This window comes from Podarcis raffonei, chromosome 3, assembly GCF_027172205.1.
Source record: "Podarcis raffonei isolate rPodRaf1 chromosome 3, rPodRaf1.pri, whole genome shotgun sequence".
NCBI classification, from domain to species: Eukaryota; Metazoa; Chordata; class Lepidosauria; order Squamata; family Lacertidae; genus Podarcis; species Podarcis raffonei.
In genome coordinates this window covers 40,406,343-40,433,660 of record NC_070604.1, presented here as the reverse complement: position 1 = coordinate 40,433,660, position 27,318 = coordinate 40,406,343, and the positions used below count along the sequence as shown (strand labels likewise).

General features: G+C 44.6%; 2 protein-coding genes across 3 annotated transcripts; one reads left to right on the top strand and one right to left on the bottom strand.

The window, feature by feature from the left end:
• The first annotated feature begins 1,176 nt into the window (after positions 1-1,176).
• EEF1A1 (eukaryotic translation elongation factor 1 alpha 1) lies at positions 1,177-5,684 on the top strand. Its single transcript, XM_053381267.1, has 8 exons — positions 1,177-1,299; positions 2,522-2,710; positions 3,218-3,397; positions 3,495-3,791; positions 4,120-4,270; positions 4,529-4,785; positions 4,897-5,131; positions 5,281-5,684. The coding sequence occupies exons 2-8, from the start codon at positions 2,567-2,569 to the stop codon at positions 5,403-5,405; spliced, it is 1,389 nt and encodes a 462-aa protein (XP_053237242.1). The 5' UTR covers positions 1,177-1,299; positions 2,522-2,566; the 3' UTR covers positions 5,406-5,684.
• Positions 5,685-9,106: 3,422 nt separating this feature from the next.
• Positions 9,107-24,820, bottom strand: MTO1 (mitochondrial tRNA translation optimization 1). Of its 2 annotated transcripts, none has more exons than XM_053381264.1 (12): positions 24,403-24,820; positions 21,580-21,779; positions 19,851-19,968; positions 17,554-17,843; positions 15,660-15,772; positions 15,081-15,271; positions 14,642-14,772; positions 13,903-14,107; positions 13,644-13,815; positions 11,512-11,630; positions 10,751-10,908; positions 9,107-9,396 (listed from the first exon to the last, which is right to left on the bottom strand). In XM_053381264.1, exons 1-12 carry the CDS (start codon positions 24,803-24,805, stop codon positions 9,220-9,222), a joined length of 2,277 nt encoding a protein of 758 aa, XP_053237239.1. In that variant the 5' UTR covers positions 24,806-24,820; the 3' UTR covers positions 9,107-9,219. The 2 variants fall into 2 exon arrangements, with proteins under 2 accessions (XP_053237239.1, XP_053237240.1); XM_053381265.1 differs by lacking the exon at positions 24,403-24,820 and adding an exon at positions 22,823-22,996.
• Positions 24,821-27,318: the final 2,498 nt, after the last annotated feature.

The following is a 27,318-nucleotide window of genomic DNA, read 5'->3' as shown; positions in this document are numbered from 1 at the left end:
GGAGGCAGTAATGCTTCTATACAGTTGCTGGAAACCATGGGAAGTGCTCTTGGGCTCGAATCCTGCTTGTGGGTTTCCTACAGGCATGTGGTTGGCCACTGTGATGACAGGATGCTGCACTAGATGGGCCACTGGCTTGATCCCACAGCCTCTTATTATGCTCTTAAACATTTGAGATTTAAGCATAACTAACTTTAGCTGGATTGGTGACAATCGGTGTTTATGGCAGGGCTGTATCATTTCTTCAAATTTAGGGTTGGCATACAAAGCTCAACAACTGTCCGGATTTTCATTGTTTGAAATATGGCAATATGTTTCTGTCGTTTATGAAATAAATGTAAAAGGCAGTTATAAACAATGAAAAGGCAGGGAATGCTCTTGTGTTTCCAAGCCTCGCTGATGCTCTTTGTATTCAAATTTTACAATGTGCATGAATAACATTCCTAAAAATAAATTGAAGCTCTTAGGTGTTGTGGTTAACAGTAGCTTTAAACGCAAATGAAACTTCAGAAGAAATCGAGGAGAAATATTGCTTATTTCGCAGGTAAGGCACTGCGGAGGGGAAGGGGCAAAATCTACTGCGGCTAGATAAGAGAGCGTGGGGTTTTTTTGCGTGGCGTGGTACGGAGAGATGTATGAAGGAGCATAACGTAAAGAGCGGGCGAAGGATGCATGCATGCTTCGGGTGCATAGCTACGGTGACTTACGGTGTGAGGAACAGGAAGGGAAGGACTGAAGTGAAACAAAAATGTGCTTTTCGGTGAGACATGCTCCCAAGAGTGAATTAAAGGGAAGCGCCGAGGTGGGAAGATGGGTGTGAAGTGTGGGGACAGAAACTAGGGAGGACTCGGCGGCGTGCATGTGCGAAAGGAGGATACGGCCGGGGGATGGGCGCTCCCTCCAGCCAGGCACTATGGGGGGGGGGATGGGCTGGGACTGCTGAAAGCTGGACTGACCCGCTCAACCCAACTCTGGCATTGCAGGAGGGAAGAGGGCGTGTCTCCAAACTCTCAACGCCCTCCGCACACGAAATGCGACTTCGAGAGGGGAGAGGGACGATTCAATAGAAATTTACGTTTCCGTGAAAGAGAGGGTGTTTTGCCCCTCTCCCTAGACGCAGCTCTCGAGGGGAGGCGTGCGGGGCGGGAGGGCGAAGGGCGGGGGAGCCGAGGAGCAGCGAATGGAACGCTGGGAGCCGTGACGTGTCCCTCAGGCCGCCGCCCTCCCGGCTCAAACTATATAAAGGGCGCCGCTCTCGGCTTCTGCCTTTTTCGCTACGGGTTTGCCGCTGCTTCAGAGGTAAGCTGGCTTTCGGGCGGGCCGCGTTCATAGGCCCAGGCCTGGGAGGGGGGCGGGGACTGAGGGAAGCCCACGTGGTCCTCGCACGGCCGAGAGCCGTTCCTGGCGACTGGTAGGGGGGCCGAGGGAGAGAGGGACAGCGGCGGTTTGAAGCCGGGGGGCGGGCGATGGTGGGGAAGTGTGCATGCGCATGCCCAGTTGCCTTGGCCGCGACCCAAATGGGTTCCTCCACCCCTGAGTCCGCCCCCCTCAACAAATAACAATGCCCCGGTGTGTGCGGAATGGGGGGGGATTGTGTGTCTCGTGTGGGGTGGGGGAGGGGAGTCCGAGAGGAGCATCCGTTCTCCTCAGTGTGCCAATGAAGGAAGGAGGGAGGGTTCCGAAGACACGTGTCGTGTTCCCTTCGGGGAGAAACGCGGCATCCTCGGTGGGGCGGGATGGGGGCGCCGGCTGCGGTCGTGGCAGGTGTGCCCCCATGATTGTCTTTAAAAAACAGCCCCGCTTTCCCATAGCGGCCTCTTCGACTGTACTCTTGCTTTAGTTCTGGCCCCGTGACACACGACGGCCCATCCTCGTATCTTGTTACCTACAAGAGGCCCCATTTCTCGGCCCTTTCCCCCGCTTTCCGCTTAGAAGGAAGAGGGGGAAAAAATGGCCGCCGCCGCTGCTGCCGTCACAAAATGGAGGGCGGGCGGGGCGCGCGTGCCAGCCAACGAGTGGCTCAACTACCGCTCCTCACCGGACACCCCCCTCCCGCCGCCCCCCCAATACGCGAACCTTCGGCACGCTTCGCTCTTCCTTACTCATCCCCCTCCCCGACCCAACCCGGGCTCGTGCTCGCTTGGCTTACGACACAAAGGAGCGGGAGCCGCCCTTCTCTCCCCCGCCTAAAAAAACCTCCCTCTTTTAATGGCCACGACGCAGTAGGGTCTTGAGAACAGTTTATGAGGGGAATTCTAGCCCAAGTTAGCCTCGTCGTGGTCGCCGTCCCCCTCTCACGCGCCCTCCCGCGGTGGGTGGAGCTGGCTTGGGCCTAGTTTCGGCCTCGATCCCTTCAATCAAAGGGAGCAGATAACCGGCCTTGGACGGCCAGCCCGCATGGCGTCTTCTACTCGTGTTGTTAACGCTCCTCTCCACTAGGGGGTTCTGCTTTAACTGCAATTTCTTTTTATAAAAACTGGTGGTGGTTTTTTACATTCCTCTTTCCCTCCACACCTCCAAGGTGCTTTATCTGAAGAGCAAGAGAACCATCTACTAACATTCCAAAATGGGAAAGGAAAAGACCCACATCAACATCGTTGTCATCGGACACGTCGACTCTGGCAAGTCCACCACCACCGGTCACCTGATTTACAAATGTGGTGGAATTGATAAGAGGACCATTGAGAAGTTTGAGAAGGAAGCTGCTGAGGTGCGTTTGTCCCTGGAAACAATTTTCAGTTTTCAATTTTAAGGGGGTGCAGAAATACAGCTTTACAAGATACATTTTTTTCCGCTGTAAAGCTGACATTAACTTTTGAATTTATGTAGTGTTTGCTACATTGGAAGGATCCTGTGAAGTTGATTCCTTTGAGGTGTGGGCAGCTTGTGTCTTATTCCTAGTTTGTGTTGAAACAACTGTTTCCATAGAACTAAATTCTATGAAATTCATGCAGAAGAAACTAGGTGATAAAAGTTTGAACAGTTCATATTGCGTATGTTAGGTAATGGCGGATTAGCGTGTCAGTGGGTTAAGTAAGCAAAGTAGGTGTGGAATCTTTCACCGCTTCTGCCAAGTGCAATTTGCTAAACATAGCTTGTATATTATATTTCAGAGCGTTGAAGTGTGCTATTTTTAGAAACAGATTCAGTTAATGTGTTCATTACTGTATGTCTGGTGCAAGAGACATTCATGTCATTTTTCTCCCCCTTTAAATAGATGGGTAAGGGCTCCTTCAAGTATGCCTGGGTGTTGGACAAGCTGAAGGCAGAACGTGAACGTGGTATCACCATTGATATTTCTCTTTGGAAGTTTGAAACAAGCAAATACTACGTCACTATCATTGATGCCCCTGGACACAGAGACTTCATCAAAAACATGATTACTGGTACCTCCCAGGTGAGCAAACAGTTTTAACATTTTGACTATAGTAAAAACTAAGTACTGTATGATGATTGAAACAGTATAAATAAATTATTACATATTTTTCCCAAAGGCCGACTGTGCTGTCCTGATTGTTGCGGCTGGTGTTGGTGAATTTGAAGCAGGTATCTCCAAGAACGGGCAGACCCGTGAGCATGCCCTTCTGGCATATACACTGGGTGTAAAACAGCTCATCGTTGGTGTTAACAAAATGGATTCCACCGAGCCACCTTACAGCCAGAAGAGATACGAGGAAATTGTCAAAGAAGTCAGCACATACATCAAGAAAATTGGTTACAATCCTGATACAGTGGCTTTTGTGCCAATTTCTGGCTGGAATGGAGACAACATGTTGGAGCCCAGCTCTAATGTAAGTAATAATGCTCATCAAGAATTGTGAGACTGCAATTCAAATAATTTTGGAATTTGAAAAGAGCAATAAATGTAAGGTTTTAATAGTTGCTCAATTGATTTCTGCAGCAATGAGGAAATGATGGTGATAACAATAATAAAAAATTATTTATACCTGGCCCATCTGGCTGGCAACACGTTTAACAAAATCTACATGCTAAAGATCAAAACTTGTGCAATATTCTTGTCAGAAAACTTTATATTCAGTTATCACTAGAAAGTAACTAAAAATTGCTTATAGAGCTTTCGCAGAAAAGTAACATGCTGCATTTCCTCCCTTTCTGCAGATGCCCTGGTTTAAGGGATGGAAAGTGACCCGTAAGGATGGCAATGCTAGCGGAACTACACTGCTGGAAGCTCTGGATTCTATCTTGCCACCAACTCGTCCAACTGACAAGCCACTGCGTCTGCCACTTCAGGATGTCTACAAAATTGGTGGTATGTACTATAAAAATTTTATATTGTGTTATCAGAGGGACTAGTGCCTACAAAGTAAAACTTTCATATTAGATAATTTAATTGAACTTGCATTTCAAAAATGTAAATGGCACTAGAAGTTTTTTCATTTCTGTACATAGCTGTGCCATCTCATCCATTTGACCTCACCCACACATGGCACTGCTCCATTCCTGTTTCTCTGTAGGTCAAGTATGCGTGTAATGCCATGATTGTAAACTTTATATTTCTTTCCTTAAGGGATTGGTACCGTTCCAGTTGGTCGTGTGGAAACTGGTATCCTGAAACCAGGCATGGTTGTAACATTTGCCCCAGTTAATGTTACAACTGAAGTAAAATCTGTGGAGATGCACCATGAAGCTCTGAGTGAAGCTCTGCCTGGTGACAATGTTGGCTTCAACGTAAAGAACGTGTCTGTTAAAGATGTCCGTCGTGGTAATGTTGCTGGCGACAGCAAAAATGATCCACCAATGGAAGCTGCTGGGTTCACAGCACAGGTATTTAGCAATTCTTAATTTGGTCAATTTCAGCTTACATACAGCTAGATGGGAGTTAAACTTACTGTATGCAGCTACATGTAGATTTCTCTTCTTTGAACTATTCCATAGGTTATCATTTTGAATCATCCTGGCCAAATTAGTGCTGGCTATGCCCCTGTGCTGGATTGCCACACTGCTCATATTGCCTGCAAGTTTGCTGAGCTGAAGGAGAAGATTGATCGTCGTTCTGGTAAGAAGCTGGAAGATGGTCCCAAATTCCTGAAATCTGGAGATGCTGCCATCGTTGACATGATTCCAGGGAAGCCCATGTGTGTGGAGAGCTTCTCTGACTATCCTCCTCTGGGTAAGTAGGCATTTTAGTCCTAACTTGTTTATCAGGGCAGGGTTAGTTTTGGAGTAGCTGTTACTGTGTTTTCATTTTATAATTGCCCATAGGATGTAGTGCCTTTCTTTGAAGGTTTCTTGGTTGTTAACTCTCTTCTTCACACCTAGGTCGCTTTGCTGTGCGTGATATGAGACAGACCGTTGCTGTTGGTGTCATCAAGGCTGTCGACAAGAAAGCAGCTGGTGCTGGCAAGGTCACAAAGTCTGCCCAGAAAGCTCAGAAGGCTAAATGAAAATTCTGTACATCTGCCACCCCAGTCTTAATCAGTGGTGGAAGCATGGTCTCAGAACTGTTTGTCTCAATTGGCCATTTAAGTTTAATAGTAAAAGACTGGTTAATGATTACAATGCATCGTAAAAGCTTCAGAAGGAAAGGAATGTTTGTGGACCATTTGTTTCGTGGCAGTTCTTAAGTTATTAGTTTTTAAAATCAGTAACCTTTTTTAAATGGAAACAACTTGACCAAAATCTGTCACAAATTTTGAGACCATTAAAACAAAGTTTAATGCAAAGTCTCTGTGTTCTTTGGGGCTAATAGTTACACTTTGGATACTTGGTAATAGACTTGGGCCTATTGCAAAGTTCAAAGGTAAAAAGGAATTACTTTATCCTTGATACTGGTATGTTAATATTTTAAAACACTGCAACACACAAAAGGCTAGGGTGGAAAAAGCCTTCTGAACTTCTTACCTTTGCCAATATTCACCCAGAATTGAGCTGGGATCAAGGAGTTGAGTAGCTAAATTTTCTGCAGTGTTTTGGCATGCTTAATCCTACTAAATTTTTAGGATTACATGTTTAAAATCTGTCATTTTCTTATTTAAGCAAAGCACACATAGTTGGTAGCTGGTTTCTTCTGTTCCAAGATGTTAGTGTTAAGCTTTGAAGTTTCAGTGACTACTTTTAACTGTTTCTGGTTTGATTAAAGCTTTGCGTTCTTACCTTACCACACAAGTTGGAAGCTTTGCTTCTGGTAGAATATTTGCAATGTAAATTGGAATGTTATGGATTAACATGACTGAAGTCACTAAGGTTTTCTCAATAGTATTTTGCTGCTAACTTAAGAATTGTAGAGGCTAGATTTTTACTTGATCCTCAGGCTAGTCATTTAAGATCATGAAATTGGTAAACCTTTTCCAAAAATAGATCATGAATTAATAATTCGTGTGAAAACAGCATGCTCTCCACCCCTTTGTGATTCCTTGTGTAAAACCAGCTTCCAGTACACAGCGTAGATCAACACCAACAACCAGGTTCTAAGTGCTGTGCCAAACGAGTATGATTGAGAGCCTTGCTACAAAGGGGCCAAAATTGGACATTAAAAAAAGTGTTCAACTAGCAGTTCTAGCTTCAGATAGCTTTAGTTTGAGTTGTCCTGTTTTCCGAGAAACACTGAACCCAGTGGTAAATATTACACTATACTATAGCTTATGTTGGTTGACTTGACAGCATCGAAGGTGATCAAATTCTATTATTAAAAGTAGTCCTTGTTATACAAATAACTTGTTCTTAGTTTTTCCACCTCCAGTAAATTTGAGGCATGGGGTGTGGCATCCAAATTAAATGGCCTTGCTTTTCTGTAGTTAAACTTCATAATCTCTTAGCTTCAGCTCTGATGGATTGGAGTAATGGATATTTGGGTCCTGCTTTTGGTAGTTATCACAAATACTCTAGATTTAAAATTCTACCAGCAATTTTAGGGTGCATTCTAACAAAAGTTAAGACATTTATAAAACTGAATTCAAGGTGTAGAAGTTGTGCCATGTGCTTTATGCCTATTGAAATCAACTGGACCTTTAAGTTGAACTAACTGGATCATTGCCCTTATTCATTTCATCTAGAGTCTGACCAAATGATATTTTACCAAGTGTAACTTTAAAAGATTTTAATGAGTTGTGGGTATTGAAAATAATAATGGCAAAATGTCATTAAGGCTTTCGGCTCTTGTAGTTACAAACTCTGGCCTGCAGGAAAATTCCCTGGATGTTCATGCAAAGTGGTCTATTGGGTTTTTCCCTTTCCAGCCTCAAAACCCCTTTGCCCTAGCAGCTGAAAATTTAAGCTTGAAAAAGCAGCGTGGTACCTTGTTAATGGGCACTGGAGTTGGCATTTTTAAGGACTGATGCACATGAATTTTGCCTTAAATAAGCAGATAAGAGTTAATGGGTGCTATCTCTCCAGTTGCCTTTCTCTGCAATTTATAGTTTTGCCTAAAATGCGTCTTATAAGAAATAGGAACACTTGAGAAATAAGGATCCTAAATTGCACATTGTAGTCAGGCAGCTACTATGTGTGCTAAAGCAATATGCTCCTATAGGACAACTGGATAAAGATAGTAAAGGCATTCGGACAGGGGTTGCAAGAGACTCAAGGCTGAGAGTAAATTTGATTCTAAAGTGCTCAAACTGGCCATCATTACACTTTGATGTAGAGGGCTAGTTTTGCCATTGCAAAATGACCATGGGTGTTCTGTGTATTCTGTGTCTTAGAGCTAATAGCTGCCAATGCTAAACACTGCCTTTATTATTAAACCCAACGCATAGCAGCGTGGACATTTTGATACATGTCTGACAATTCACTTCCAATAGGTTAGTTTGCTTTCCAATGCATATGTGATAGTTTACTTATGTTGGGTTAATGAAAAAACTAAATTTTGTAAGCAAACACTTGGACTTTTAGTTTTTATCTTCAATAAATTTGAGTCTAGAATTACTTTACCTCTACGGCTCTTTTTTCTAGGTAGGATAGCTTTTCTGTGTAGTACGGCTCTTTTTTCTAGGTAGGATAGCTTTTCTGTGTAGTACAGACGTGTTTGTGTTAGTTGTATCGAAGTATATAGCATAGTTAACGTCTTAAGGTAAAGGGACCCCTGACTATTAGGTCCAGTTGCAGACGACTCTGGGGTTGCGGCGCTCATCTCGCTTTACTGGCCGAGGGAGCCGGCATACAGCTTCCGGGTCATGTGGCCAGCATGACAGCCGCTTCTGGTGAACCAGAGCAGCGCACGGAAACACTGTTCACCTTCCCTCTGGAGCGTAACCTATTTATCTACTTGCACTTTTTTGGCGTGCTTTCGAACTGCAAGGTTGGCAGGAACTGGTACCGACCTGCTGATCTGCAAGCCCTAGGCTCTAGTTTAACCCACGTCATCACCTGTGTCCCAATGTGGTCTGCTAATATCCAGTAGCTGTCTTTCATAACTCTTGGGTGTCCCAGAGCCCTCTCACCACCTTCCCAAGGCTGGGTAAACAGCCCTCTACCTTGTCAGGGGCCTGGTTCCAGGCATCATGTGCTTTTTGAACTTGTAGACTCCCAAGCATCAAACCCCTATACTTGTACTGTGCACTGCCTAAATCTTGAGAGCGCAAGCCTCTAGTTGGGTTGACTCAGAAATAATTCCCAGCTGTATTGACTGGATTTATAAACCATAGACCTCAGTTCAGTGCTCCCATCTATTCTGGGTGTAAGTGTGTTTTTCCACTCCACGAACAGCAGGCAAAGACTATATTCCCACCATAGCAACACCTAACAGCCTTATTGAGAACAAGGTCCTGATTCTAACCTGATACATTTTATGTCTGAAAACAAATTTGGATTTGAGCATAAGCTTAAATAAAAACATACCTGCAAGTGTTTCAACTATTTTCAAATAAAGGAAGCCTGTTAACATCTTTCCCTTGCTTAAGTGGAATATTTATGCACTAAGATGAGATTTTTTTCAGTACTATAGGCAGCAGAAAAGGAAGTGACTTGAGAAATTGCAAGCAGGAAACAGATTTCTCTAGTCTTTTGTTAAAAGTTTTCTTCAACACCTGATCTGACATTGCCACTTTTTCTGGCTAGTGGTGCCTTTGCGGTGTTCTGGAAGTTTTTCAGCTTTTTGGACTAATTATTCACTGGATCATCCTTTGTGTGTAAGATAACATCACTCTGGTAGCTCTTGTCTATTTATTGGATAGCAATTACATACATGGTATGTGAATGACCGGATAACCACAGGCTGCAGGAACACAGACAGTTCAGTGGGCTTTGCTCAGTAAGCACTGTTCACATATCAGTAGCTTGGAGCTTTCTTTGTCCCAGCAGGTTGACATCAGGGATGGGGGTAGCAATCCTACATCTCTCACTTGTTTGCTCTGCTCTTTTGTGATGGTTCTTCACAAACCTCAGTAGATTTAGAACAGCAGCAGGTGTAACTCCAGGAATGCGGCTGACAGCGCCAATCTAGAAACAGTAACAGGAAGGTGAGATTGCCTACTGTAAGAATTGTAACACCACAGTTCCCGCCTCCCCTTCATGTGTGTTTCATTGAAGTGATTAAAATACACACAAAGTAAACTCTTCCCTGCATATCTTACCACTCGGGATCAACAAGACATCACTGAAGACTGTTGATCATTCTATAAACAGAGTCATGTTAATGAGCAAACTCCAACTGCCATTGGTCCTACTGCCAATGCAATTATTTCCATTTGTGCAACATAACTCCCTCTCTTATACCCTTTCCGTTCTGGGTGTGGGAGTTTTAACTTTCTAGTCACCATTAAAAATGAGCACTGCTAGTTTGTTTTTTAATGGCGGTGGAAGCTCTTGATAGATTATATTCCATTGTCATCAGCATTATAACAACATACAGTTCACAGCTATGGTTCAGCATTTGTGCACATGTCTAAAAGAACATTTTGTTTGCATTTATTTGACTGCTTAAATTACTTAAATGATTACAAAGCCTGTCAGTATTACTATCCCCATAGTGTTGGTGCAGAAAGGTTTGCAGAAGTTCTGGCCACATTTGACTCAAGAATGTGTCTTACCCATTATGCCACACCCCCTCCTATGCATACAATGGTAGCCATTTTTTGTTGGTGTGCACAAAGGAATACAGTTTATGACTTTTTTGGTGTGTGTGTGGGGGGGAGACTGCCTTACATGTTCAAACTGGAAAAAGACACATAAGCTAGTCTGAAGCATTCTGATAAGAGAACAACAAAACAGGTGAAATCAAAATGGCAGGCAAACTTTACCATATTATCAACATGTCTATGCTAATTATACATAATATTTATAGATTATAAATTATTATACATAATCTATATATTTGCACAGAAATGGGCTTTAAGAATAAAGAATAAAAAGGCCCACCACGTTAAGTGTTTTTTCTAAATCTCCCTTGATGTTTTAATTTTCAAATTTTTAATAAGGCCAGGAACACAGTGGTGAAATCTTGTGAAATGCCACCCCACTCCCCCCCCCATTTTATTTCCCAACTTAGAACTGGAATTCTCTTAGCACTTTCCATGTAGTCTCTTAATAGCTAACAAAGTTGAAGATTCACTCTAAAGGCAGAGCGAAGCCCCTAGCGAAGCCCCTGCTTACTCAATTTTCTGCCTTTGGAAATGACTAATGCTTTCAAGGTACATTTTAATAGCTAACCCCCTACACGTTAATGCTGGGTTGCTTGACTACAATTCCGGGTCACAATGGCTAGTGCTGGTAGGAGTTGGGAGCCTGGCAACATCTGGAAAGCCACAAGACCCCTACTCCTGCATTCAGCAAACTCCCTCTACCAGCACTTTACCGTCTGGGGACGGTGGGAGTCCAGCTTCTCTCGCACTTCCTGAGAGAGTGATGCATCAATGGCAAAGTAATCCAGATCTTCTGGCAGCTGAAGAGCCTCATCCTGACGCACTTCCTCTATTTCCAACCTCTGAACGGACACATGCCATTCATAAACAGCTTGTGAGAAGAACAAAGAGTGAACAGAACAATATATTATATATTTTGGTTCCTGAAATTGATTCTGATTATACAGATAAAATATAACGGCTAGAATTGTACAGGATGTGTTCCTAGTGTGTGAAAAAAATCCAAGGGTCCCCAGGCATGCACCTCCAGATGGTAGAGACATCAGGTGCTATCCTGGCACCCGGGCATATTCACTTGGTCACAAGTGGCTGATAGCCATGAGCAAAATGCACCTGGCAAATTTCGAATGCTGGTTCCACTGTGTTGAATGGGACTTACTCCCTAGTAAATATGCTTAGGTTTGCAACCTAAACAGAGCAGATTATATCAGATTTACTCCTGCACCATTGGAGAGAAGGAAAACAGGGCCACAAGCTATCTGAATAAGAACATAAAGCCTAATTGTGTTCTTGGACTCGAGGGAATTTATGTTCTGAGTTAGTTCCCAAAGAAGCAAGATCTACTGAGCACAAATGTGTCAAGTTAGGACAGGAATGGGGTCCCTCCATCTGTTGCTGGACTACAACTCCCATCACTGTCCATGCTGGCTGGTACTGATGAGAGTTTTATTGAGGGCTTGCTAGTCTTCCATACCTTCTATTTTCAGCCTTTCTGCCAGTTGTCTCCATTCAGCAAACTTTTTCAGAGGCCCTGGGACAGCTCGTGACAAAATCTCCATATTGGCCCCCTGATACTGAAGGATGTCCAGGGCACTAAGCAAAAAAACCAAAACAAAGCAAAAACAATTCCTGTGAAATTATGTGCAAGATGCGTTGAGTGCTCTCGTTATAGAAAGGTGGGATCTAAAACAAATAAGTCTAAGCTAGTACCCATTCCCATGGAACTTCAAGGAAGTTTATAAGACCTCAGGTTTGCTCAAAATATGGTATCACTATCCAGGAAGCCTTAAACACATTGTATTAGGGATCATTAATGCACACACACAAAAATGGCTGATTCAACTTAAGAAACCTAAAAGCCAACAATGAAGATCACAAAAACTTGGAAAGAAACTATACACAATAATATGGGGACAGCATTAAAAAAATGGCACTGTATAATACATTGAAATAAATGATAAGGTAGATTATGTAATGGAAGAAACAGCATTTCAGCTCAAGGGCACCTAGAATTTCTTCTCAATCAGTTTTTTTTAAGGCCCAATGCTTTTGCAACTGCAACAAAATTAGCTGGTTCAGGGCCTAATTAAGACTGCAGTCCTATACCTATTTACTTGTGCAATATTGTTTTCTGAAGCTGCTAAAACAAACTTTTCTGAGTCCACAGGTTTGCCAGTGTGTTTGTTTTATGTGGGCAACAAATCCCAGGCCATTTTAGCCAGACCCTTGTTCCCTATCACTAATCATGCTGTGAAACCTGAACTCTGCTTATGTGAGGTACCAATTAGAATATGGTTAAGGGGCTTACTTAATTCAAAGATAAAAGCAAAAAGCCTCAGATTTTCTAGGACTGCTTTCCTTTTTTTCACAGAAATAAATTTTGAATTCCCCCTTGATTTTATGTGGTAATAGTGGTGGGGTACCAGGTTAACAGTTTTACATTAGGATTTGAAACTGAAAATACGGCCTAGCTCTAGGAGTTTGTTTCTACAGGCCATTATGATGTTGTTGTTGTTGTTTAATCAAGTCTGACTCTTCGTGACCCCATGGACCAGAGCACGCCAGGCACTCCTGTCTTCCACTGCCTCCCGCAGTTTGGTCAAACTCATGCTGGTAGCTTCGAGAACACTGTCCAACCATCTCGCCCTCTGTCGTCCCCATCTCCTTGTGCCCTCCATCTTTCCCTACATCAGGGTCTTTTCCAGGGAGTCTTCCCTTCTCGTGAAGTGGCCAAAGTATTGGAGCCACAGCTTCACGATCTGTCCTTCCAGTGAGCACTCAGTGTGATTTCCTTAAGAATGGATACGTTTGATCTTCTTGCAGTCCATGGGACTCTCAAGAGTCTCCTCCAGCACCATAATTCAAAAGCATCAATTCTTTGGCGATCAGCCTTCTTTATGGTCCAGCTCTCGCTTCCATACATCACTACTGGGAAAACCATGGCTTTAACTATACGGACTTTTGCCGGTAAGGTGATGTCTCTGCTTTTTAAGATGTTGTCTAGGTTTGTCATTGCTCTTCTCCCAAGAAGCAGACGTCTTTTAATTTTGTGGCTGCTGTCACCATCATGGAGCCCAAGAAAGTAAAATCTCTCACTGCCTCCATTTCTTCCCCTTCTATTTGCCAGGAGGTGATGGGACCAGTGGCCATGATCTTTGTTTTTTTGATGTTGAGCTTCAGACCATATTTTGCATTCTCCTCTTTCACCCTCATTAAGAGGTTCTTTAATTCCTCCTCACTTTCTGCCATCAAAGTTGTGTCACCTGCATATCTGAGGTTGCTGATATTTCTTCCGGCAATCTTAATTCTGGTTTGGGATTCATCCAGTCCATCCTTTTGCATTATAAAATCCCACAAATCTCACTGAGTCACCGGTGAGGCAAGACAAAAGAAAGCAATGAAATCGCTTCACCTTTCCACAGAAACACTCTTGACAGCTTTGTACATTCTCCCCCACACAAACACCATCACAAGAAACTCTATGAGTACAGACAATTAAAAAGGATAGAGAGAGCGGGTAGATGTGAGGTATATGAAGTTTCTGTATGAATCTGTGCTTCTCTAAAACAAAAACATTGGGGGAGGGAATAAGAGAGAGACTCATACCTGCAAGGAGAGCTACGACTGGCACTTATTGCAATCTCTGGTATGAGCTTGGCCCATTTTGCATTGCTGAACTGAATAGATTTCAGCATTTCAAGTCCTTCATCCAACACTGCTTTCATCTGAGATGCTTGCTCATACCGCTTTTGAGAAACACAGCCAGCTTCATGATAGCCTTAAAGAGACCAAAAAAGTGCTCAGGAATTAGGAAAATTGTGTGCACGTGTGTTAAAAAAAAATTGCCTCTGGAGGAATAGACTACCTCGGAAGGTGAGTCTGCTGTCAGCGTTATCTGGCCTCAGAGACATCCGAAACTCCACTCGGCTGGTGAACATGCGGTACGGCTCACTGGTGCCCAGAGTAGTGAGATCGTCAATCAGAACCCCAATGTACCCCTCCGTGCGGCTGACAATAAATGGAGGTTTCCCAGTGACCCGCAGACTGGCATTGATTCCAGCAACCACACCCTGCCAGAGAGCAAAGAGATTATAGATCACAGAGGAAGCCACTATATATACTAGACACCAGAAGCTTGGTCTGCTTGATCTGTTCAGTAGCTCTGTGTCTACGATAAGGAGACTGCTTAAGCCGTAGATACCACATGTGACTTTCCCACCATGTATCCCAGTTATCCAATGGCATGCTAAAAGGTGTCTTTGCAGAATAAAATCGGCAGAAGCCAATTATGACAAGGGCTCATTCCCTGGACATAAAAAAGTAAGTTTCAGACATGTGTACACACACACGTTCTGAACAAATGCTCTTGAAATCGGCATTCCACAACCTGGTGCCTTCCAATGTTTTGGATCAGAATTCCCACCAGCTCCTTCCTGTAGGGTCATGCAGGCTGAAGCTGATGTGAGTTGTAGTCCAGAACGTCTGAGTTGGAAGAAGGCAGAGTCAAAAGACCTGTGACTGCAAGTTGCTAGTTAAATGACCATGTTTGATACTGCAGAAAGCATTTCACAGCCACGACCCACTTCCCTGCAGGTTCTCCTCACCTGAGCTGCAGCCTCTTCGTAGCCTGTTGTGCCATTTATCTGCCCTGCAAAGAAGAGCCGCTGGACGAGGCGAGACTCAAGGGAGGCGGTCAGCTGACGTGGGTCTAGAAAGTCATATTGCACTCCATAGCCTATTAGGACAGATATAGGTGATAAAAGGTTTATTGATTCCAGCAACCACACCCTACAACAGAGCAACATGGTTACAGGTAGCAGGGGGAAAGGATGCATGCTGCATTGATTCAAACCTTTCTGTAAGATAAAGGCTTGCAAAACCACACGTCTGGTGATCAGAAGACATGCACAGCCATGTGCTGGTGGGCAATCAAGTAACATCCCACTTGAGATGAGGCAGACAAACCTCGGCATCCACACACACTCCCACATGATATGCTGCCTATATAGCTCCATCCAATTGGACTTCCTTCCCACCTCTCACCTGGCTGTACCATTTTTGCTTTTTCCAAGCCCTTAATATGGGTGATGAGCTCCTCCTGGATCTCAGATGGCAACGTCAGAGATATTCCCTGTGGGTAGATGACGTTGGAATCCAGACCCTCAGGCTCAAGCCAGACCTGATGTGCGCGATTTGGAAAACGCAGAACTTTCGACTCTAGTGAGGGACAGTACCTAGAAACAGGAGCAACAGCAGGCCATGTTAGCATGCTGACACGGAGAAGAGCCCAAACATGAAATTTCAAGAGACTGGATAGGTTTCCTTATTCCTGTACTCCTCACCCACAAAAGCAGGTGTGGGGAACCTTTGGCCTTCCAGATGTTGCTGAACTACATGTAGTTGAGCAACATCTGGAAGGCAAAATGTCTCCCACCCCTGAATTAAACAAACTCTAAGCCTAAACATGTGCAACTGCATTTGCAATATTCTTGCCTATCGGTCCTGCAGCTATCATCCCCATCCCTTTTCTTCCCATCAGGGTTCAGACTTTCCCCCCTTCTTTCTTTTCACGCTATGTACACCGACAGCACTGTACATAAAATAATATAAACAGGGATTTACCGGGGTCCTCTTGTTGTCTCTCTGACGTGGTTGTTCAGGTGAAGGTTCTCATGGATGATTTTCTCCACTTTGGGGTTTGTGTGTGTCAGGTAACATGACAGCTGATCTTCTGGCTGAAACAGAACCACTTGCATTCAGTGAGCAAATCAGGGTAGCTTTGAAGCATGCCAAGCTGTTTTCACAGTCATCTTGAGAGAGATCACTTCAGCCCGCACTCAGCCATTATCGTCATACCACCTGAGCATACCCAAGCACTGCAGCCTTAACCTTTCCCAGGAAACTATACCAATCATTGGGTTACACTCAATGAAGCACTAAGAAGATCATTCCATTAGGCAAGCAGATATTCCGGTGGTGATGGAACCATTTCCTGCCCTCCATGCTGTTTTTGGGGTTCTTCTGACTCTCTGGAGCAGATTTGGTGAGGGTGTAGTGGGAAGAGGAGTGGGGAGGGGAATCTTGTTGTATTAGCAGGTATCCTTATGCTGGCTTCTGCTAGTGCAACGAGTTAGTTGAATATGGCCCCTAATTTCTCCATAATACTATTGGAGAAATGGAAGCACGAGTAGGCCCCAATCTAGAATGTATCTCCTGGGAAGAAATCAAAGCAATTTTACTTCCAAGCAAGCAAGCTTGAGATCAGAAGGCTTAATGATTTATCAAAGGTCACACAGAAAGCCTTTTGTGAAGTCCAGTGACTGAGATCTCCACACCAACCTAGAGCTATCCTATTAGATAGCGACTTATCCTTTGGACCTTTGAGCCCTCAAGTAAGCAGTACCACTGCTCTCAATTTATGAATGGACTCCTTTAAAAGGGCAGTGATGATTCTAAAATGGTTCACACTGTATTTCAGTAATACAGTGGTACCTCGGGTTACAGACGCTTCAGGTTACAGACTCTGCTAACCCAGAAATAGTACCTCAGGTTAAGAACTTTGCTTCAGAATGAGAACAGAAATTGTGCGGCGGCCCCATTAGCTAAAGTGGTACCTCAGGTTAAGAACAGTTTCAGGTTAAGAACGGACCCCCAGAATGAATTAAGTTCTTAGCCCGAGGTACCACTGTAATTTCCTGAATAATTTCCTGACTGCTGTCACTTGTTCTTTTTTTGGCTGTAGCAGCTCAAACTGTAAGTCCGTGAGGATGTGCTAACTGTTTCTGATGGTTTTCTGCATATTGCAAACTGCTTTGAGATTTATAAATCTAAAAATGAAAAGCAGTATATACCGTATTTTTCGCTCTATAACACACACCCGACCATAACACGCACGTAGTTTTTAGAGGAGGAAAATCCGTAGGCATGCCACCTGTAGGCATTCCCTCCATAACACGCACAGACATTTCCCCATACTTTCTAGGAGGAAAAAAGTGAGTGTTATGGTGCAAAAAATACGGTAACTAAAAAAATTTATTTTGAAACTTTTTGACCAATATAAGAAGTCCACTGAAGAAGAAAATAGTGACCTGCAAAAATGACAGGGCAGATATTTCAGGGACAAAGATCGCTGGTGAAGCAGTGTGTGTGATGGTTAAAAATTACCCTCAGTTCTTCTACGTATGTATGAGGGCTGATATTTCAGGAATAAAACTTGTCAACTCTGACGGTACATTGTCACCGGAATGTGCCAGTATTTAGGGGAGGACTTCCATCAACTCCTTGCATTACTCTCAACAGCTTTTAACAGGAATAGACAAATATGTTGATGATTTAGGAGCGCACCCCCATCTGTGTAGCCGGGGATAATTTCTGACACAGCCATTTCAAAGAAATCCTCCTGCATGCTGAAAACCACAGCACTGCCAGAGTAATACATATCACTTTAAGGAAGAGAAACAGAGGCTCCCGGTCATAAACTTCAACAGCTGATTACTTCCTCAGGACTCCTTCGCACCTTAATCCACACAGATTCACTAAGGAAGCTGAACGGCACAGGAGAGCTGTCAGCGGGATGCCTCTCGAGGACACTGAAGTCAATGGAGTCTTTCACCAGTCGGGGTGGAGTTCCAGTCTTTAACCTTCCTATGGTAAATCCAAGTTTCTCCAGAGTCTGAGCAAGGCCAATGGAGGGCTGGTCTCCCATCCGCCCGGCAGGATGCATTTCCAGTCCAATTAGGATCATGCCCCTCAGAAATGTTCCCGTGGTTAGAACAACACTCCCAGCATGCACTCTCCTTCCGTCTTCTGAGGGGAAAACATGGAGTGAAACAGAGCAGAGTTTAGAATACCTGCTGCTGCCCTAATTAGAAGTAGCTTCTTCCCCAAGGAGGTTTTATCTTAAACAATAGTAAATTCAGTAAATAAAAGAGCTCACTTGTAATGCATCAGTAGTTCAGTGCTCATTTCTTCTCTTTCCAAAATAGATATTATCTTGAACAATTGCAAACGCAGTAATAAACAGTCCACTTGTGATATACTAGTGGTTCAGTGCTTGGACGCCGTTCTGGTAATCTGACGTTTCATCGCTAAAGAGCTTAGTCATCAAGCTTTGTAGTAAATAATATACAAGAGAAGACAGTTTGTAAACAACTTAAAGCAGGGGTATCTATGTCCCCTTCTGCATATTTCCATAAGGAGGAGCATAGAAAAGTTGTTAAAGCTTCTTTCGTTAAACAAACTGAAGGACGTCATCCTCTTTCTATACTCCTCCCGATGGAAACATGCATTTGTTTAAGATAAAATCTATTTTGGAAAGAGTATCTTTTTCCACCAGGACACAAGGAAGTTTGAAGTTCAGTACAGTCTTATTCAACGACAGAAAACATTTATTTATTTTTTGCAGTTTGATATTACATAAAACCCTAAGTTTATGTTGCTGCCACTTAAAGACAGCTGCTTATCCTTCAGTTTCACACATGTTATTACAGAGAATGAGAGAGATATGTGCTTATACTCTGTATAAAATCAAGTCTCTCGTGATCTTCCTACTTATTCTATCTGTTGTTTTCTGAATTGTAAATATCTAAGTGCCTCATGCTAACTAAACTACATAGTCCAGAACAGCATAACTTTCTGCAGTGGAATGACAGTGACCTAGAAAAGGCTAGATAACCTACTGAGTCAGAGGTTTTCGTTACAGGATTCCCAGTAGCCCAGTCTGCCTATCTGTAACCTAGGAAATCCTTCCAGTAGCACCTTAGAGACCAACTAAGTTTGTTATTGGTATGAGCTTTCATGTGCATGCACACTTCTTCAGATACATGCACACGAAAACTCATACCAATAACAAACTTAGTTGGTCTCTAAGGTGCTACTGGAAGGATTTTTTTATTTTGTTTCAACTACGGCAGACCTACACGGTTCTTTATTTACTGTAACTAGAACTAGGAAATCCTATTTTTTGTGTCAGGGTAGTTTCATACAGCTATTCTGAGATGGTGAAGCTACAATCAAACACCCTAAGTATCCAGCCAGCTTTTAACACCAAGCCCTGATGTTTTTACAAGTTCAAAAATGGCCATTCAATATGCATTGCAAGTGACAGTTGCAAATGTGGCTATTAGTTCATTAAGGACTAGATTAAGATCAGTTATAAATCAACTCTTTGGAAATAATGATGGGTTAGATTCCCTGGCTCACATTGCATGGGCTTAAAAAATGAGGTAAATAACTTAGCTAATTTCCCAACCGATCTGCTTTTCAAGGCAGCATCTAGAAAAAACTACTGGGTTCTTGTGCCACTTGAGTTCTCTGCAGAGGTGAGGTCTCCCTCCTCCTTTTACCTGGAAGTAGTTTTTGCAATGGACGCGGGTGGCACTGTGGGTAAAACCTCAGCGCCTAGGACTTGCTGATCGCATGGTCGGCGGTTCGAATCCCCGCGGCGGGGTGCGCTCCCGTCGTTCGGTCCCAGTGCCTGCCAACCTAGCAGTTCGAAAGCACCCCCGGGTGCAAGTAGATAAATAGGGACCGCTTACCAGCGGGAAGGTAAACGGCGTTCCGTGTGCTGCGCTGGCTCGCCAGATGCAGCTTGTCACGCTGACCACGTGACCCGGAAGTGTCTGCGGACAGCGCTGGCTCCCGGCCTATAGAGTGAGATGAGCGCACAACCCTAGAGTCTGTCAAGACTGGCCCGTACGGGCAGGGGTACCTTTACCTTTACCTTAGTTTTTGCAAGCTGCTGTCATGGAAAGCAGACCCTACACAAATGGATGAAGACTGCTGCTTCAGGATGCAGCTTGCCGGAATACTGACCCAACACGACTCCACTGACGCAACATTTGCCTGGATGATCCGATTCTGGGTCTGTCAGTAGAAAATCTTCCACAGAAGCTTCACAAACTGTCAGAAGTGGGGTTTGGAGAATTTCTTTCTACTAGGGGAAAAAAAACCCTGTTAAAGGAATTTACACACACACATGATCTTTTAAGGACTCATAAGCAAAGGAGAGAACCTCCAGTAACATGGCTGTGCTACTGAGTTCCTAGGTTCCCCCAGTTTACTGCAAGCCTTGCTTGCTAAGGAACAGCTGGGAGTGTACTTAAAGGTTTCCGATTGCTCCTTCGCAGCTCTGTCATTCCCTGCCCCACCTATGATATCAGCTGTGGGGCAGGTGGGAACTGTTTGGAGGGAAAATAGGGTTGTGGGTCAAATAAAGACCCCAGACCCACAGCTTTGACAGACCAACCCTATTCAAGAGTGAGGCCCTTTCCTGCCTGAAGTAAAAGAAGGCATAGCCAATGTCTTCCATAGTTGCAGTAAATATTTTGGTTTATTAAATTAGTTTTTAGCATTATTAAGTTTAAGTTTTTGAAAACAATAAATGCATTAAATAGCCACAGTCAGCTTGAGAATTATATCTAATAACACAAATAATGAAGACTAAAAAGGCTAAAAGCCATATATAGTCCACCACTGCCAAATCAAGGATGGAAGTCTGATCTGGGCACCTCCTTTTCCTCCCTCACGAGATTTTACCAAAAAGAGAAGAACTGAAACTGCACAAGCATTTATGTTCTCATACAGCACTTTTCAACGTTGTTCCACCCAAGTGCTTGTTATGTGAGTACAGAATGTCTTATTCAGAGAATGCTGAATTAACATGGTGTTTTACATTTTAAAAACAGACATTGGCTTGGTTGTAGAGAAAAGCCAGCAGAAAGGGGAAGGCAGAAGGAAGCTTTCTCCCTTTCCTCTCCTCCCACAGTAGCCCTCTGAAAAGCCTTTCCTAAGAGTCAGGAGACCCTTATTTGAAGGCACCTGCTGGGAATCCGTACCTGCCCTTCCCACCCAAATCATTCACCCCACTTCAGGGTGGTTGGTGCAGTTTCTGGAAGAAGGTGGGGCAGGAAATTCACCTCCTGTCAATGTTTTTCTTTTCTGGATCCACTCCATAATTTTACAGTCATGTTTTTTTAAATACAACTCTGGTGTAAAATGCAATTGTAGATTATGTTTTGCAGGGATTTTCTTCTAAGTTTCCCAATATTACGTTTGAGTCTCCATTGCTGTATATCCAATGACACTTGTTTGTTGGAATAAGGAGCCATTCCCCCCCCGCCCAGTTAAGTTTACATTCCAGGTTATTTAAGCATGACAGAAATAAGTTGCCTTTTCCAATCAGACTTTCGGATTTAAATGTTTTGTAAATCATTTTGGGAATTTGTTGAGTGAGAGGTAACTTGTGCATTTTAAAAACAAACCAAATTACTGGATAACGCCCTCACCACCACCACCAAATGTCAATCAAGAGTCCATGCTCTGATTAGGAAACATTTTGGTCATTTCCCCAATATTAATGGTAAATGAAATGTACATTTTACTATATCTGACACACACACCCATTCACATGTTTACCTTCATCAAACTGACAGTGCACTCATAAACATGTATCCTTGAATAAACCCCACTGAGTTCCATAGGTAAGCATGCATAGGGTTGCCTCAGAAGCCTTCCTCTCCTCTCTTCCTATCCACATTCTCACCTGCATGTTCTCTTTATAGAGCTCTCTGTCAATCTGGGCTCGGAGACCCCAGACGGCCGGTCCCTTGCATTTATTTAGCACTTTGTAATGCACTCCCGACTGATCGCAGATTCGTGCGCAGAGCCCGTCCAGTGCGTCCACTTCCCTGACCAGATGTCCTTTTCCAATTCCACCAAAGGAAGGGTTACATGACATTTGCCCTGGACAGCATAACAAATGAAAGGCATCTAACTACAAGCAAACAACAGCTTTTAGCCCGACCCCATTTCCTATGCTCCAAATTGACATGAATGGCAAGCTACTTGTCAGGGTGCATTTTTTGGTGAAGAAAATACTGATTTGATGTGTAAAGATCTTTCCCATTCTAATTGACCCATGAGGTTTCTGGAAGCTTCTCTGTGTAATACAAGCTGATGCAAGCTGGAAGTTTCTAGCTGACATGCAAGTTTCTATTCTGCCTAGCAAGAGGAGGAGGTTCCTCTTTCACTCAAGGTCATGCTGACTATAACAATAGGCCAGAAGGAGCCTAAGTTTCACTTTCTGTCTCTCTTTCCTTCTGGTGTGGTGTTCTGTATACAGTGCTACCTCTGGATGCGAATGGGATCCATTCCGGAGCCCCTTTCGCATCCTGAAGTGAACGCAACCTGTGCCTCGGGACTTCCGCGCATGCGCATGACGTCATTTTGAGTGTCTGTGCATGCGGCGAAACCCGGAAGTAACGTGCTCCGTTACTTCCGGGTCACCGTGGAGCACAACCTGAAAATGCTCAACCCGAAACTACTTCATCCTGAGGTATGACTGTATAGTATGCTTAGTCTTATTAGAAATTATTGGAGGTTAAATTAAGTGTTGCAACTGGATTTTCTATGGACAGTGCCATTTCTGAATGTAATGGATTTGTGACCATTATGCTCATTTGCCTTCAGTAGCAGTAAAGCTCTGCTAGATAAAATATTAATTGCCTCTGGACTATTTTGGGAGAATCCTGCAATATGTTTAAGTTTTTACTCTACTAACTATACATTGGAATCTGCTCTGGATCAATATGAGTAGAATTCATGGCAGTACTGTACCCCTCTAGACCCAAAATCAGGGGTCAGCAAACCTTTTCCGCAGGGGGTTAGTCCACTGTCCCTCAGACCTTGTGGGGGGCCGGACTATATTTTTTTTGGGGGGGGGTCTATCCCCCACGACTCTCCCCTCCCTTCTCCACAGCACTGGACGAGCCCCAGTGACTGCTTACCTGTGCCCTGCGAGCGGCAGGGGCTGGCGGTGGCGGCGGAACGGTGAGCAGCACAAAAGGGCTGTCTCCACAGAGAGACTGCTTAAAATGGCGCTCAGCCAACCACGGCTCAACAAAGCCCGGCCCCCTTCCTCCTCTAGGCAGGGCGGGGAGAAGCCAGGAGGAGGGAGGGGGGAGGCGGCGCCACGGTGTGTGTGTGGAGGGGGGAAATGGCGCAGCCCAAATGATCAGGATCCCACACTGATCCACATGGCGATTCCCAGACCATCTGACCCATGCCCAAAATTGTAAGAGAAAACCAAGATGCCTTACTTCTGCTTATTTCTAATTCTCTAATTCTAGCAATCCTAGATGCAATATACATCAAAATGTCAGGGTTTTGTATTTGTTTTAAAAATGCATTTGTTTTTATTAATCTGTTCTACAGATCCAATCACATATGGATGTCCAAAAACGGGAGGCAACTTCATTTTGCAAAAAATGAAATAAGTATACTGTCATTTATGATGATCTTATCAACCAACAACACTGCTGCTGTTATGTTTCTCTGGTAGCTCCATTCATAAAATAAACATTTAGCAAATGGATTAAAGGTGATGTTGCCATGTCAGGTGTTTGGAAAAGTTCATGTCTCCTGATAAACAAACCCTTTGTTGTTGTTTAGTCGTTTAGTCGTGTCCGACTCTTCGTGACCCCATGGACCAGAGCATGCCAGGCACTCCTGTCTTCCACTGCCTCCCGCACTTTGGTCAAACTCATGCTGGTAGCTTCGAGAACACTGTCCAACCATCTCGTCCTCTGTCGTCCCCTTCTCCTTGTGCCCTCCATCTTTCCCTACATCAGGGTCTTTTCCAGGGAGTCTTCCCTTCTCATGAAGTGGCCAAAGTATTGGAGCCACAGCTTCACGATCTGTCCTTCCAGTGAGCACTCAGTGTGATTTCCTTAAGAATGGATACATTTGATCTTCTTGCAGTCCATGGGACTCTCAAGAGTCTCCTCCAGCACCATAATTCAAAAGCATCAATTCTTTGGCGATCAGCCTTCTTTATGGTCCAGCTCTCACTTCCATACATCGCTACTGGGAAAACCATAGCTTTAACTATATGGACCTTTGTCAGCAAGGTGATGTCTCTGCTTTTGAAGATGCTGTCAAGATTTGTCGTTGCTCTAGCGTTTTCCTCCCCATGTAAGCAGTGGCGTAGCGTGGGGGGTGCAGGGGGGGGCGGCCACACCGGGCGCAACACCTGGGGGTTAGGGTTAGGGGGCGCAAATCCACGGGTTAGGGGGCGCAAATTACTTGCCTTGCCCCGGGTGCTGACAACCCACGCTATGCCACTGCATGTAAGTAACCTATTATGGAGAGATAATGAGGACGTACTTGCTAGCCCTGCCCTGCTGCTGTTGAATTTCCTGCGAGCTCCACCATCATGCTTTCCAAGTGTTAGGGGAAGGAACCCTGCTGAGGTCCACTGTGCTACCTGCCCTGTCAGAAACTTTGGCAACCTGCATCCCTCGGCGGGCGAACTGTGTACCCACACCTGCCGGCTCCCACTGAGCAATCCAACCAGCTCCCTGCTTACCTATGGTGTCCACCTTGTGCGTGACGAGGAGGGTGCGGGCTCCCACCCTCGCCGCCGCCGCAGCCGCTTCAGTGCCGGCGTGGCCACCGCCGATCACGACGACGTCGTACTTGGAAACGCTGGAGGGGCCGGCGGCCGCCGAGGTCACCTCGCCCCTCGCGCTCCGCAGCCACGTCCCGGGGTCCCGGGGAGCGGCGAGGCGGCGCCAGACGCGCCTGAGCGGCAACATCCCGAGGCCGGACAGAAAGACCCGCCGAAGCTCCTTCAGGTCGGCGCGGCGGCGGGAAGGAGCGCGGGACGCGCACCGGCTACTCCGCGCCACGCAAGGGCGCCGCCATCTTGCCCCGTGACGTCGAGGCGGCCGGCTCCACCCACTGCGCAAGGGTCGGGGCGCTTCCCGCATGCGCGACTGCAACTGGACTGGAAGGATCGACCGGCAGGAGTCGCGGTGGGAGGCTCTTTCGAAGGGAGCGCGCCGTTCGCCGCCGGCCTTTTATTCAAAATACGACGCTGAAAGTGCGCTCGTGAAGAGGTCTTCTTCGCTCACCGAGCGGCAGGCTGTTGCTGGCAGAGAGGGCGGCATGCATCTGTTCATGGTTTTGTTTTTTACAGCAGGGTTTCCCGGGGGGCAAGAACACAGCAACTTTTCTTTTCTTTTCAGGATTGCAGCGCTTTCTGTTGCTCTTTGAACTCATGCAGCTTTCGGCATCTTTGGATGCTCCTTGATGGTGTGCCACAGTGGAGGCGGGTACATGCAGCTGTTTTTCTCCTGTCACCGTGACACCCTGATGCAAAAGCTTTTACTGTATTGGGGACTCTCAGTCCAACATGCAGCTACGAGTCATAGGAACTTTGCCAGAAGTCGAAACCGCATTTAAACGCATGCATATCCCATCCCTGTAAAATCAGACGCCAAAACATTGAATTGTAGGAAAACTTTATCCAACGGGTGAGCTGCTGCAAGTAGCCAGCAAAAACTGTCAGCGTGGGTCACGTTCTCATCTAAAGCAGATGGCTTCCTCCGAAGAATTATGGGAAGTGTAGTTTGCCTTCCACAGAGCCACAATTCTCAGCACTGTTAATTAATTCCTGGGATTTTTTTGCAGGAAGCCATGCAACTTAAATCTATGATGTGGGTGTGACCATGGTCATCTCTGCAAGGGAAACTGCTGCACATGCTCCTTCCCCACTATGGAACAAACTACTTTAGGTCTCATTAAGTGTTTCTGTTTCATCATAGGAAAAGTTCCTGATAGGCTAAAATCTAGGTGCAGAGGAAGGGGGAAAGGGTTACTTAGCTCTTTCTCTGCCATCTGCCTATCCACTAAAAACTGCCTCTACCCACTTTCCAACTTGTAGGGATAAGATATGGGTGAAGGACCAAGTATATATAGACATTAAAGGTAAAGGGACCCCTGACCATTAAGTCCAGTCGTGGCCGACCACGGGGTTGCGTCGCTCATCCATGCAATAGTGATGTGCTCTTATTTCCTGTACTGTACTAGAAAAAAACAACACAATTGTCCTCTGTTTCCTGCACACATACATCAGAAACAGGAAGAAAATGTGCTGTCATCTTTTTTCCTATCCAGTACCTGTGTGATAGGCAGGAATTCCCCATGTGCAGATTTTTCTCTATGCAGCAATATAAAAATGGGAAACTTCTTGTTGAAGTTGTTCATTGTTTCTGTTCAAAGCAAATTGAAAAGTACAGAAATGCTTTTATGCACCTGGTTCAACATTCAGTAATCAGAGCGTTTCCCAGCAAGCGGATTCATTTATGAGAAAAGTGCCACCTGCATGCCATGACTAGACAAGTAAGAGTGGTAATACCAGTGTTGTTGCTTTTAGTACAAAAAAAAAAAATTACATGAGCAGGTTTTCTGTTGAGTAAAAGGATGAGATAAATTGTGCAAACCAAATTATTTTTAACCCAGCCCCATGCTGTCATTGGAGAAGAATCCGTGTCAGGGAAAATAAACTTGATTTCTTTTCTTTTGAAATCTAAGTTTGACAGTGGGCAAATTCAAGCATGAACTATTGCTGCGAGTCTAGATTACCTCACTGTTGCTGGCACAGCAAGCTAAAGTTGATTACTAGTTCCCAGATCCTTATTTGCACAAAAGCTAGAAACACACCTAAGTCAGAAATCTTAAAAAGAACCCCACATGCCCCTAAACCCGAAATGGCCTCATCTCATATGTCTCCATGATCTGGGTGGAGATTCTTCAAGAGCAGCAGTTTAAACAATCAAAACCTTTTGTTTTTGTGGGCCATTCATGAATGTACATTATCTCCAGAGGACAATTACAGAAAAAGGAACTGGGTGTGTGCAACCCACAGTACAATTTGGGTCACCCCAAATGATAATACCCACACCTCTGGGAAAGTGCCCTCTATGAGATGGGCCTGAATTGCATTTGGTCCAGCTCTCTGAATGCAAGACACCATCAAGGGTATGTACCTAGGTCAATAGCCAAAAATTCAGAGTGTTTCCCCCAGCCAGAACTTGTTGGAACTCAGTTCCGGCACACCTCTGGTGGATACCATTGCCAATCTAAGAGAATAAGGGAGGTGTTCATGTTGGATTCCAGCACCTTTTTCTAGAAAAGTAAGACTGGCCAAAATGCATAGAGAAAAAGAGGATCTGGCCTTAGCTTGCTTTGGACACAAGACACTTGGCTTTCTGCCTCACCAGTTCTAATGGGGAGCAGCTGCCACTGCTTCCTACATATTTTGGCTATTAGCATCTTGGTTAAATATTCTGCAACAAGCGTTAGGCCAGATCAGTTCAATTATCTCATCTCAAAGCTTGTTGTGGGCTGCAGGTCAAAGTTCTCTATCTGTAATTGTGCAAAACAGTTTTGATCAGAGATTTATTTTGGATCCTGAGGGGAACAGTTCCCCAGTCAGGGA